This window comes from Euprymna scolopes, chromosome 29 (genome assembly GCF_053919585.1).
Source record: "Euprymna scolopes isolate OS-2025 chromosome 29, ASM5391958v1, whole genome shotgun sequence".
In the NCBI taxonomy this organism is placed as follows: Eukaryota; Metazoa; Mollusca; class Cephalopoda; order Sepiida; family Sepiolidae; genus Euprymna; species Euprymna scolopes.
In genome coordinates, this window is record NC_136510.1 from 4,549,669 (window position 1) to 4,563,161 (window position 13,493).

The 13,493-nt window shown below is 33.0% G+C and overlaps 1 protein-coding gene across 1 annotated transcript in view; it reads right to left on the reverse strand.

Moving 5' to 3' along the window:
• Positions 1-5,019: 5,019 nt before the first annotated feature.
• The window catches only part of LOC145252458 (sodium/calcium exchanger Calx-like), a 250,399-nt gene continuing 241,925 nt past the window's right edge, over positions 5,020-13,493 (reverse strand). Inside the window, exon 11 of the mRNA XM_080111872.1 lies at positions 5,020-5,640. Within this exon, the coding sequence (XP_079967998.1) occupies positions 5,392-5,640 (249 nt within the window). The 3' untranslated portion in view covers positions 5,020-5,391. The remainder of the gene's footprint in view (positions 5,641-13,493) is intronic.

Here is a 13,493-nt window from a genome sequence, read left to right on the forward strand (position 1 = left end):
CGAAATATGCGTGACATTGGAACTATAGAAGCAGTGCAGAGGAGGGCTACGAAATTTATCCCAGATCTGCATACTGTGTTCTACGAGGGGAGGGGCGATTGAAGCAACTGGATCTTCCAACTGGTGTTCCGTCGAATGAAAAGGGATGCCACCAAAGTCTTCAAATATCTGTATGGGAAATACAACGTGGACTGTCTCAAGATGCTTCCTTTGAAACAAGATTGTAAGAACCGTGGATATTTTTTGTGTTTGGATTAGCAACGACATTAGAAGTGGACAGCTGCGTTTGTTCGAGCACATTTCTCCCAACGCCTACTGAATGTGTGGAACCAGATGCTGGAAGAAGAGGTATCTGCAGAGTCACTCAATACCTTCAAAGCCAGACTAGGCAAACATCGTTCCTTCTCAACATTTATTGTATTGTATTATTTCTAATAACCATAACTCGAACAACCAATAAAAACAATCATTACAATTTTACTGTTTAAAAAATGTTAAATTGATTTTTTTTCGGATATTTTATTGTTAAAATGTCGAAAACATGTTGATATTATTTATCAACATTATAGATGTCAATACTGTTGAAAAATAAATTATATTTTAATGTAGTTGGCGAAATTAATATAGTAATTAGCACAGCCAAGTATTATCCTATTCAACCAGTCTGCATACAATAATCCGATCAGCATGTCTGCTAAGTAAACCATGTACTATGAATATCATAGCAGATTTATTAAAACCATTAAAAACGTATTTCAACCATTAAAAATGTACCCCAACCATTAAAACATATTTCAACCATTAAAATGTACTTCAACTATTAGTACTTCAACCATTAAAAACGTATTTCAACAATTAAAACCCTATTTCAATCATTAAAGAATATATATTTGGGTTATTTTTTTTTAATAGCGTTCTTTACTTAATTGCGTTAACGTAACGTGATAAACCTATGTGGTGACCCACATAGGTTTATCACGTTACGTTTCATTTTAGGCGCTGATTTGAAAATGCTAACCATTAATTCAACGGTACTAAGAAAAAGGGTCGATTTGGCAACTTTCTTATGAAGGCCGAATGTGACACATGGTCAAGTTTAATGTAGTGTGGTCATGGACACCGAAAAGGTTCCATAACTAATATAGAGTATTGATGAAAAATTGTCTGAATTGAACCCGTCGGATTTTCCCAGTAAGGAATCCTAAGGTAATAAAACATTTTTTGTTGTTGTTTTCATAAGTTTTTTTTCTTCTTTCTTAATTTGTTTTTCTCATTTTCCGACACAAAGGATAAAATTTGCGCAACCAATATTTTCTGTGGCAGCCATTTTTTTAAATGGCGACCTTCCAGCTAGTATCATGCATCAATTCGATTGTTCTGGAATCCAAAACAATTTGAATTATTTTCATTTCTTGGCAAAGTCCCATTTTGTATTTTTTGACATGATATAATCGCTACAGTTTGTGTTTGTTTGTTTATTTGTTTGTTTATTTGTTTGTTTACTTGTTTTCGACAAAAAAGTAAGATGTCAATAAAATCAAGACGTCTCTCACAAAAGTAGGATATGTCACAAAAAGTAAGACGTTTCTCACAACATTAAGATGTGTCGCAAGCTTCGGTTTAATGCTTTGTGCATATCAAATAAAAGTCCATTGTCCGTCCTCTCGACATTCTCCCATTTGTGGAAGCTCTACAGGCATCAGAAACAGACCTTCCCCTAACGGAGGGAAGGTGCTGCATAGGAGGAGTCGATAAATTTAAAGTCTTTTTTTTTCTGTACATTTGAAGAAATTTTCAAGTCGATATGAACAAAGAAAAATTATTTTGGTAAAGGATTTTTTTAATCATTTTTTTTTTTTCATTTAAAAAAATTATTTTTTTTATCAATTTAATAAATCTTTTTAGCATTTTAAAATCTTTTTAATCAATTTTATATATTTATTATTTTTACAAATCTTTTTTATTCATATTTCATTCATTTTTTTTATCAATTTTTGGGGCAGTTCTTAATAATTTAAAATCATTTTTATCAATTTTTGAAATGTTTTTACCAATTTTTTATTATTTTAAAAATCTTTTTTTTATAATTTTAAAGTAATTCTTATCAATTTGTGAATCATTTTTTAACAGTTTTAAGTAATATTTTTAAATCAATTTTTGAAATGCTTTTAACAAATTTTTATTATTTAAAAAAATCTTTTTTATAATTTTTTTTTCCAATCTGTAAAATCAATTTGGGAAAAATATTTAAATAATTTTTTATTGTTTATTTGTAAATCAGAAAATGAGCTTAGTTTTTGTGTAAAAAAAACTCGCCTATCCATTGCTCCCCACTCATATTTACATGCACCATTGTCTTTTATGGAATACGTTATATTTGTAAGTGTGTAGTGAACTGTGTTTTTGTCTCAAGTTTTCTATTAAAAATAACATGCCGAACGCTTATATTTTATGCTTTACTTTATTATTATTAGTAGTATTAGTAGTAGTAGTAGTAATAGTAGTATTAGCAGTAGTAGTAGTAGTAGTAGTAGTATTAGCAGTAGTAGTAGTAGTAGTAGTAGTAGTGATTATTATAATTATTGTTTTAACTTTAATGCGTTAATCCCTTCTAATATATATAAACAAATAATCAAATAAATAAATAAACGTTTGTTTATATAAATAAATTTTAATATCTGCGTTAAATTGGCTTCTTTAAACTTACATTTTCAACAAAAGCCTTCATAACTTCTGTGGATTTCCAAACAACTTTTTGTTGTGGCAGAACTCATGCGTCAAAATCGACAAAAGTATCATCATATCAGCATTATTATACATTTTATGTTTTATATTTTCATTTTATATTTATTGTTTTGTTTTTTAATTATTTTCATTACTATTAATAAGTGGTGACCCCCCCCCAAGTAAAAAACAAACAAACAATTATCGTGCATAACAGTATAACAGTAGAGAAGCATTTAATTAAAAATATTTAATTAAAAATATTTAATTAAAAATATTTTTAATTAAAAATATTGCTCATTATAAATGAAAAAAACAAAAATTAATAACTCAGTTCGTGATGTAATAATGTTGGAGATTTGCAAAATCTTTTTTCTTTTTTTTTTTTTTTTTTTGAACTCTTGGAACTGATATAAATGTTATGTTATAATATTTGAATGCGTGTTTTTTGTAAAGAAAATTGTGTTTTGTTTAGGATGAATAATGTTGATTTTTTTTATTATTTATATTTGTAATGTTATGGAATCAGTCCTGAAGAAGAGTCATATTGGAAGTAATAAAAAAAAAAGCGTTCGTCTTTGAAACGATCGTATACCAAAAGATTCTATTGATGTTAAACTCCTGGAACTGATATAAATATTATTTTATAGATACATTTATTTACATTTGCTCTCTCTCTCTCTCTCTCTCTCTCTCTCTCTCTCTCTCTCTATATATATATATATATATATATATATATATATATATATATATATATATATACTTTTTTTAGTTAATTCTTTACCTTTTGTGAGCGATATCAAAGTGAAGTTATTGTTATAATTCAGTTCGTTAATAAATTTTATAAAATATTTGGAGATTTGAAAAATAATACAATTTTTGAAATCTTCCAGTATCAATAATTTCAAAATCATCGTTGCAATTTGCATCGACCCACAAAGCACGAGATTGGCGTATTTAATTCTGCTCATAGTTTGACGAACGCAAAACGTTTATTCTTTGGCGGCCATTTTAAAGATCTATGAGGCGGTCACACAGATGTCGGTGCAAATGGCAACAATTGTATTCGGATTTTTCCCATTCGGAGGATTCCAAAATTGTATTCTTTTGCAAATCTCCAACATTATTACATCACGAACTGAGCTATTAATTTTTTTTTTTAATTTATAATGAGCAATATTTTTATTAAATACTTCTCTACTTTTATGTACGATAATTGATTTGTTTGTTTGTTTATTTTTTACTTCCGGGGTCACCACTTATCAAAGACCGCTCGGGGATAAAGGTTAAGTATCAAAAGTTGCCTCAACATCACACACACACACACACACACACACACACACAAACATATATATATATATATATATATATATATATATTCTAAATTGAGATTCCACTGAAACATGTATGCACATATGTAACCAAGAAAGTTTGTATAATAAACATATTCTCTCTCTCTCTCTCTCTCTCTCTCTCTCTCTCTCTCTCTCTCTCTCTCTCTCTCTCTCTCTCTCTCTGTACATATATATATATGTATAAAGTAAATGGTAGTTTGCTTGAAGCATTACTAGTAAAAGAATATATGGAAGTTTTAAAAGCCAAAAGCAATGCAGTAACCAAGAAAGTTTGTATAATAAACATACTCTCTCTCTCTCTCTTTCTCTCTCTCTTTCTCTCTCTCTCTCTCTCTCTCTCTCTCTCTCTCTGTATATATATATATATATATATATATATATATATATATATATATATATATATATGTATAAAGTAAACGGTAGTTTGCTTGAAGCATTACTAGTAAAAGAATATATGGAAGTTTTAAAAGCCAAAAGCAATGCGGAAAGAACCGGAATCACAAGAATAAAGAAAAACAAACAAACAAACAGCCGGGTATGTTCAAGTAGAGAAATGTCTGCTTATTAATCTATCATTCCTCACTTCGCTAAACAGTTAGTTTGTAACCAAGTAGTTGGTATGTCCGGTGTAGATAAAGTCCGCTGGGGGTATGGAACTTTGATTAATTTCGAGAGAAAATGCATCCCCTTTTCAAAAAGAAAACAAAAGTATATTCAAGATGGCCGAAGAGAACAGGACGTTTATTTGTTTGTTTGCTTTTCTTTTCTTACCCTTGTGATTCCGGTCCTTTCCGCGTTGCTTTTGGCTTTTAAAACTCCCATTATATATATATATATATATATATATATATATATATATATATATATATATATATATATATATATATTTATATATATACACACTTTTTCCTATGAAAATATTTTTACATAGATACATACATTTTTATCTTCTTAATGTACTTTTATCGTAACGACCCTACGATCGTGATCGATATTGATTTTAATTAAAAATTACAGAATTCTAATTTATGAATAATCGTTGAACCAATTATTGGATCAATTTATACACAATTTCTCCTTTTTTTTTCTCTTCACTTATGCGATATTATGTTACATTTCAAACAATGACAGTGATTGGCAAATCGAACTTGAAATGGCGTAAACTATAATCCCCCCCTTCCAATACTTCCTTTAACTGTTAGCCTTAGGTCAGATCAAACTTGCGAATGTTTGTGGTGTGTGTATGCGTTTCTTGGGGGTTTGGAGATGGATAGGCGAGTCCCTCTTTTTACTACAGCTGCGCCTACGGGTCTTAGATGTTGACTGAAATGATTCCGACCACCTGCAAGATGGAGAGCAGAAGGTAGAAGAGCCAAAGGGTGAACACGAACGCGGCCGAAAGGTATCGGGTGAGCAGGGGGCCGCCAAGTTCACCCTTTCCACACGCAGAACTCGCGCGCCGGATCACTAATAGGAGCATGACGACGGCCGAGAAGATGCTGTACAAGACGACGGTGAAGCCGAGTGCTTCCGTTTTGCCCTGGAAGCTGAATGTGGTACCCTGCAATTATAAAAGAGGAGACATCAGCATTTTTAGAATGGTAAGAACAACATATTTGTTCATTTATCTGATGCAGTTATCTATAATATAAATCTCACCTGTCTGTTTAAATGTATGTATGTATGTATGTATGTATGTATGTATGCCTAAAACTTTCGACGGATTTTCACGAGATCGGTATCGTTCTGAAGCTCAACCCTCCGGACGACAAATATCGAAAAATTGGCTAAAAACATTAATTCTTCCACCCTCAACTGGACACTTTTCTAAAAGGAGGGATCGCTTTTTTCGTCGATATTTTCGAAAGTCATCGCTCTTTTCGATTGACTAGCCTTAATTTAAACCTTAACCACTTCCGTTTTGGCGATGGACGCAACGGGAAAGACGCCACGTTTTCTTTCACGTTTTTTTCCTCCTTTACGGTAGGGATTCGAGCCTGCCTGCCTACTACAACTTTTTTTTTTTTTTTTGCTCAAAGCACACCTCCAAACATCCGGGCAACGCCGGACTCTTAGGCTCATCCGACGAAATCGGTATCAACTTGAAGCTCGACCCTTCGGACGATAAATATCGCAAAATTGGCCAAAAACATTGATTGGTTCACCCTTAACTGGGTAGTTTTCTACAAGGAGGGGTGGTTTTTTTTCTGTCGACATTTTCGCAAAGTCATTGTCTCGGTTGGATTGACTACATTTAATTTCAACGCTCAGGATTTTCGGTCGCGCGATGGAGATATAGGCTAAGACATCAGATTTTTTTTAAAACCTTCTTTTTCTCTTTCGCCTTACGGGATCGAGTCTGCCTACTACCATTTTTTTTTATATTTAACATCTCTCTCCACCCAAACTGCCTACTCTTGTTTTTATCCCCCCCCTCCCGCTACTACTTTTTACACCCCCTCCGGGGTTGCTTACTATACCACCTATATATTCTCGGCCAATGCCCGACACACCCGCCAGTTCTCTTCTCTTCTTCTCTTCTTCTCTTCTCTTCTCTTTTTCTCTTCTATCTTCTATCTATCTATCTTCTATCTATATATATATATATATATATATATAAATAAAATGAACTCATTTTTTCCGTCTGATTTTGACATTAATAGGATTAAAAATCAAGATATTTCATGCAAATATAATATGCACAAACGGCAGAACAATATCTGAGGTGTGTTATAGGCTTATTATTTCTCAAATTCCTCGATAATCTTAGATTTCTATACTTTTTCTGCTGAGAAGTCACGGCCAAAATCGGTTAAGATCAATGGAAGTGGTAAAATATTTTCTCTCTAATAAATTCATCCTCCCCCTGCCACCACTTAACACCGTTTGGGGATCGTTCACAAGGAACAGTTGAGAAGAGAACACCGATTTGGCTTCGTAGTTCTTTCATGTGAAGTTATTTAAAATCACTAAACTAAGCTGCAGTGCTCTGTGGCGTAGTGGTTAGCGTGCTGGACAATTCACATTATATTTTCACGTTCGCGCCGACCTACCGTAGTCGTTTTTTTTTCCTAAACAACTGGAATGGACTTTTCTTGGTGGCCGAACTGTTAACGTTGCAGATTTTTTTTTGATTTTTTTCACACTTTATTTTCCTACTTTTACTCATGACTCCGGGTTTGATCCTTCCTACTTACCTACCATAACATTTTTTAAAACTCCCCCCCCCGTCCCGGAAACAAACACTCGGACAACGCCGGGTACCCCCGCTAGTTAATTAATAAAACAGAAACTAATATTCCCGTCTAAGACAAAACATTATAATTTTTCAAACGCAGACGCCATATACTAATAAAATATCTCATGTAGATTTTGCGCATATTACCATTTGCTTACATTCGTTATCATAAGTGATTCTATTATTTCATTAGGAAAGTCATATTCAAAAGACAAAAATATAATAAACGTAAAAAAAAATGGTAGTTGCAAATAAACTACTGGAGGTCGGATTATAATTATTTTCAAGGCTAAATGATCCTGAATATGACCTTAAACTATATCCGATGGTGAGGCCCCAGCTTGCGGGTTTAATTGCCATTGCTCCCAGGTCCACTCTGACCCGGAGTGGTAGTACCTGTTAGGGTCCCAACTATGGGTTAAATAGAAACTGATTTGAAAAAAAAAAAAAAAAAAAAAATTCTATTGAAAATTTTTTCTTCAAAATCACTGGAGTCGGCATTAAATGATCTGAAAAGGGTTGATATGCCGTAAAAAAAAAAACAAAAAAACAACCAAACAACCAAATGACCTGAAAAGGGTTGATATGCCGTAAAACACAAACAACTAACCAACCAAATCAAGGCTAACAATTGTTTTTGTATACAATATCCAAAAGAATTCATAACATTCAAGACATGACTAATTAATACAATTATTTTCAAAATACTTTATAATTTGTTATTTGCATATAATTTCTAGACATATCGCAGAATAGATCATAAATAACATTTTACGTTATTATTATTAATAATATATTTACTTATATATATTACTGTATATTTTTTTATTTACATATTAAAGTAAATAGTAATTAAATTGGGGAAGTGGTATTTTCCAATCGGGGGGGGGCATGTATTTAACAGCTGTCCTGTTTGTAAATCCTCAAGACAGCTACATGGTAAACAGCTGATGACACCCGTTTATTATTTAACAATTTAAGTTAAGTTTTTCCCACCGTTATGTAGTTGTATAATTGTGTATGTTTTAGCATAAAATCGGACAAATCTGTGATATGCTAAATTTAATTGGTTCTTAAATATTTTATTTTAAATTAATTGAAATTCTTTATTAGATGAGTAATTAGTATTATTTATGCATTTATTTATTTGTGGGCTATTATCCTCATCTTTTGTTTGTCAGTTCCATTGCTGTTAACCACCTGACGAAGACCAGAGGAATAGTTAGCCGAAACGTCCTGAAATAACAAGAACGTGAAGATAATAGTCCGCAATAAATAAATGGATATATACATTTTTTATTTTTAAATACTCAAAGTTTCTTTATATATATATATATATATATATATATATATATATATATATATATATATATATATATATATATATATATATATACTAGCAAAAGTACCCGTCGTTGACTGGGTTCAAAAGTAACCTACAGAAAATGGACTCTGATTTATGAAAGTATTATAGGTTATGAAAAGGAAGGGTTGTAAAGAGATACCTTCGAATTTGGGGGTATCACAACCAAAGCAAAATATGATGAAAGTAAAAATAGGAGGTCAGGTGCGAACGAACACCCCATAATTTTATTATACCATATTTCTTCAAACTGAAACATAATTATCCAAGTATACTTACGCAAATAGATATGAAAAGTCTTTATTAAAGTTTGTGCCTATGTCCATTCTATGTAGGCCAGGCGCAGACCCCACAATTTTATTATACCATCCCTATTTAAGTTAAAACATACTTAGCAAAGTATTCTTATGTACATCTATATCAAAAGCACTTGTAAACGTTTTTTTTTTTATTTAAAGTTTTTTTTATTTCCATACTTTGTGGACCAGGCACGAACGCAGACCCCACAATTTTAATGAACCACCGTTCTGCCAGATCAAACATACCCATTCCTGTGTCTCGATACATCTTCTATCATTATATGTAATCAGTTTTTTAAAATAGTCAAATGGAGGCATTTGGACGATGTCAAAACATCGTTAATTCATTGCCCACACAGCAGCAGCCGTATAGCATAATGGTGTCAAACTTTGACTGTCATTTGGTCGGTCGGGTTTCGATCCTGGCTTGAGGGAATTACCTGTCTAGCCGCACTGATGAGCTGTAAAACAGCGAAACAGTACTGTATCTGGATGACTATATATAGTTTAAAATATGATTATCCACTGACAAGTGTTTCGTCGTCTACGACATATCAGAGTGGCTGAATCATTCAAAAAGTATCGCAAAGCAAAAACAAATAAATAACATCTCTCTCTCTATTATTATTACCAGTTTTACCATATATATATATTTATATATATATATATATATATATATATATATATATATATATATATATATATATATGGTAAAACTGGTAATTAGTAAAAACCTGAAGAGAGTGCTCAATACTATTGCAGAGCAAATATGTGTTTTATTTTGTTATTACAGTTTTATCTGTTTGCTTACATATGTTTCGGATGTTGGACCGTGTTTACGATCTAACAGCCTCGTCAGACTTTACAGAAATGGTTGGTTAGTATTAGGAAGAATTGTTTTTAGGAGGAATACGGGGAGGGGGAGGGAGGTAAAGAAAAAGGAGGGGTGTTTGGGGGTACCAGATAATATAGGGGGAAGGCTGGTAATGACAATATTTCAGTTTTGAAGGTTAAAATATATTAGGTTGTACTGTATGTATATATATATATATATATATATATATATATATATATATATATATATATATATTAGGTTGTATTGTGTATATATATATATATATATATATATATTAGGTTGTATTGTGTGTGTATATATATATATATATATATATATATATATATATATATATATATATATATATATATATAAATTAAAAGATATATTTGTTTTTTTCTTATGTTTTGTATTATTAAACATTGAGAGCGCCTTACAGGGTCTGCTTTTTACAACAATACGATTCCGTTAAACTATGTCGTGCGTCTTCTAATATCATTTTTCCAAATCATAATACCCATTTCTGTAAAGTCTGACGAAGTTACTGGATCGTAAATACGATTCGGTAACCTAAGCATGTGTAACTAAACAGATAAAACGGTAATAAAAAAATAAAACACATATTTGCTCTGCAATAGTATTGAGCACTTTCTTCAGGTTTTTACTAATTACCATTTTTGCTATATATATATATATATATATATATATATATATATATATATATATATATATATATATATATATATAACGCTTTGTTTTCTCTGTATTCACCACAGAAATCAGTGCCCACTTTCGCCACCTCCGTCCGTCCAGGCTATTATGTCTCCGTCTGAATCGTGAAGAAATGTCATTAGAAATCAAGTTAGTGCAAATATCGTGTCCCGACGGTCAACTGACTACACAATTATTTCATGCATTTACACGTGTCTGCTGACAAGCGAGAAGATCTCATCAGTTATAAAACGCGTCGTTCACTACAAGTGTCATTAGATTGGAGACGCGATGGGCGTCTGCAACCAAAACTACGTCACATTTATCAACGATATTGATTCATACGCTTAAAGATATTTAGACGCGCTCTTTAACTATTTCTGTAAAACTAGCCATAATGTGTGAGATCGTATGTTTGTTGATTTGTCATGCTTAAGTTCGAAATAGCATTTTCGTGGGTCTGTTAGTTTAATTCGTATAATTTGGATTGTTAGAACTGCTGTTCTTATTTCAAGTGTTGTTTCCAAAGTGTTTTAGCCGATGTAACCTCCGACGTTCACCAGTGTATCTTATCGAACTCGGAGACCTTTCTGTCAAACTCGGAAATTTGCAAGAAATTTCGAAAAAAAAATTTCTTTAGTCCACAAGTGTACCATGACCAGGTAGACGTCCCAAGTAATTCGCAATTATATTCTTAGAGGGAAAGGAATAAAAAATAGACTCAAATAGAAGCCACATTAAGTCCAAAGATATATTTTTTTTGTTTGCGAGGTGCCTTAAATAAGTTTCCAGACTTTTTTTTGTACAGGAATTTAAATTGTCGTAGACTTTTGAAAATTCAGTATATTCTTGCTACACATCTTATAAAGTGACTGGCCAGTTTTTATGATTTCAACTTCAAATGGACAGCTACAGCAGGAATTGGAATACACCCTACTAAAGCCTGATTGTCACATTTGGTGAATTTCAAAAATGCATTCCAGACGTGAAGACATTTTACAAGAACGATATGCAATTAAATTCTGTTTTAAACTTGGAAAAAAAAATGCCACAGAAAAGTATGGAATGCTTCAGACTGCTTTTCGACCATTTTGTATGAATCAATCATGAATTTTTGAGTGGCATAAGAGATTCAAGGAAGGCAGGGAGTGTAAGGGATGATAAGAGATGTGAGAGGAGTAAGGAAGTCAGAGTTGATTGGCCAAATAAAGAATTTCATTAGTAAGGACCGTCATGTGTCTATAGAGACAATAAGTGCACAGTTTGATGTCAGTGTAGGAACTGTACACACAATTATTCACAAGGAACTGAAGATTTGTGCAAAATTTGTCCCAAGGGCGTTCCATCCTTGTCACAGACTATTTGACTAAGATGGGCATCCATGACAGTTCCTCACGCTCTCTATAGTCTAGCATCCCTTGCTTCTTATGATTTTTGGTTATTCCCTAAACTCAAAGAAAACCTTTAATGCTGTCGTTTTGAGACATCTGAGGAGATGAAAGAGGCTGTGGCGCGAGAACTTCTATGGGACCTTTCAGAAGTTGTTGGAATTGTACTACAAGTGCATTGCAGCCGGAGGAGAGTACTTCGAATGGGGACTAAAGTTTCATATGTGCATTATTAATAAAAGTGCGCATACAAAAAAGTCTGGAAACTTATTGAAGGCACCTCGTATGAAGAAAACTTCCGAAAGACTTAATGGTTTTGAAAATTTTTGCATTAAGTTTTTGAGATTTTCTTTTTGTAAACAAGAAGAAAATCTTGAAATTAATCTGGTTTCTGTTTGATTCCTTTTTCCCTTGCTATAATTTTCAGTCCATCATATTTTTTTCTTTTAATCGTAATCCTAACATCGATTTAGCTCTGTTGAGTGAAGTTCGAAACCTTTTAGTTGTAACGAAGCTATTGTCATTTATTCAAATGACTAAGTGAGGCGCGAGCGTAACTTCACAGTGGAATCGAGGGAAGAGAAAGGAGAAAAGGATAGAGGAAAACAACACGTGGCGGAGAGAGATATTTTTCAACGCGTTTTTTTTTTTTTACTCACGTGGCGGCACGACATAAATTTTAAAACAATATGCAGGACTCGTCCCTTCAATCTTTTGACAAAATTTTCAGACGACCGTATACAATGGAACAAAATACAAACATAACAGATGGTTGTAGCGGCAGACTAAGAAAATGTTAACTCCAAGAGGAAAAGCAGGAATGAGACCATATTGTCCTTAGTTTGGAAAATACGTGTCAGGGGGGTATGGTGTTGAAACGACCGGTAATAAATGCCTTTTCTTTCAACTGAAAAAAGAGACTTTCATACACAAAATCGAGTCTGTGTTAAAATGTAACAACTTTGAAGTAGGGAACTACTATCGGGGGCATAAGTTGCAGGGGCATTTTGAAGAGAGGTGAGCAGCAAGATGTTTGTTTACATTACACTTGAACTTCTGCATATCAGTACAGTTGGGAAAGCAGAATTCTGGAAGAGAGTTCCAAAGTCTTGCAGTTTTGGGGAAGAAACTATTGGAGTAAAAGATTTTCTTACACGTAGGGATCTCTACTGTAAAGGGGTGGGACTTAGTTGCTTGTCGGGTTTGTCGGGGGTAGTCACGTCGAGGAGGTACAAGTGCTTGTAGTTCGTCAGAGCATTCACCATTAAAGTATTTGTAGAACAGGCAGAGGGATGCAGCATTTCGCCGATGGGACAGAGGCTGAAGCCTAGATGACAGTTCAGGACCTATCAAGTTGGCGACTCTCTTTTGAACCCTGTCCAGGAGTGAGAGACAAGCAGCAGATGCACCAGACCAAATATGACAACAATACTCCATACATGGGAGAATGGTGGCCTTATAGAGGTATAGGATACTTTCAGGCATAAGTAATTTTCTAGTACGGTAGAGAGAGCCCACCTTTTTTTCAGCAGCATTGGCAATGCTTTCAATGTATCTATTCCAGTTCATGTTCCCTGTAA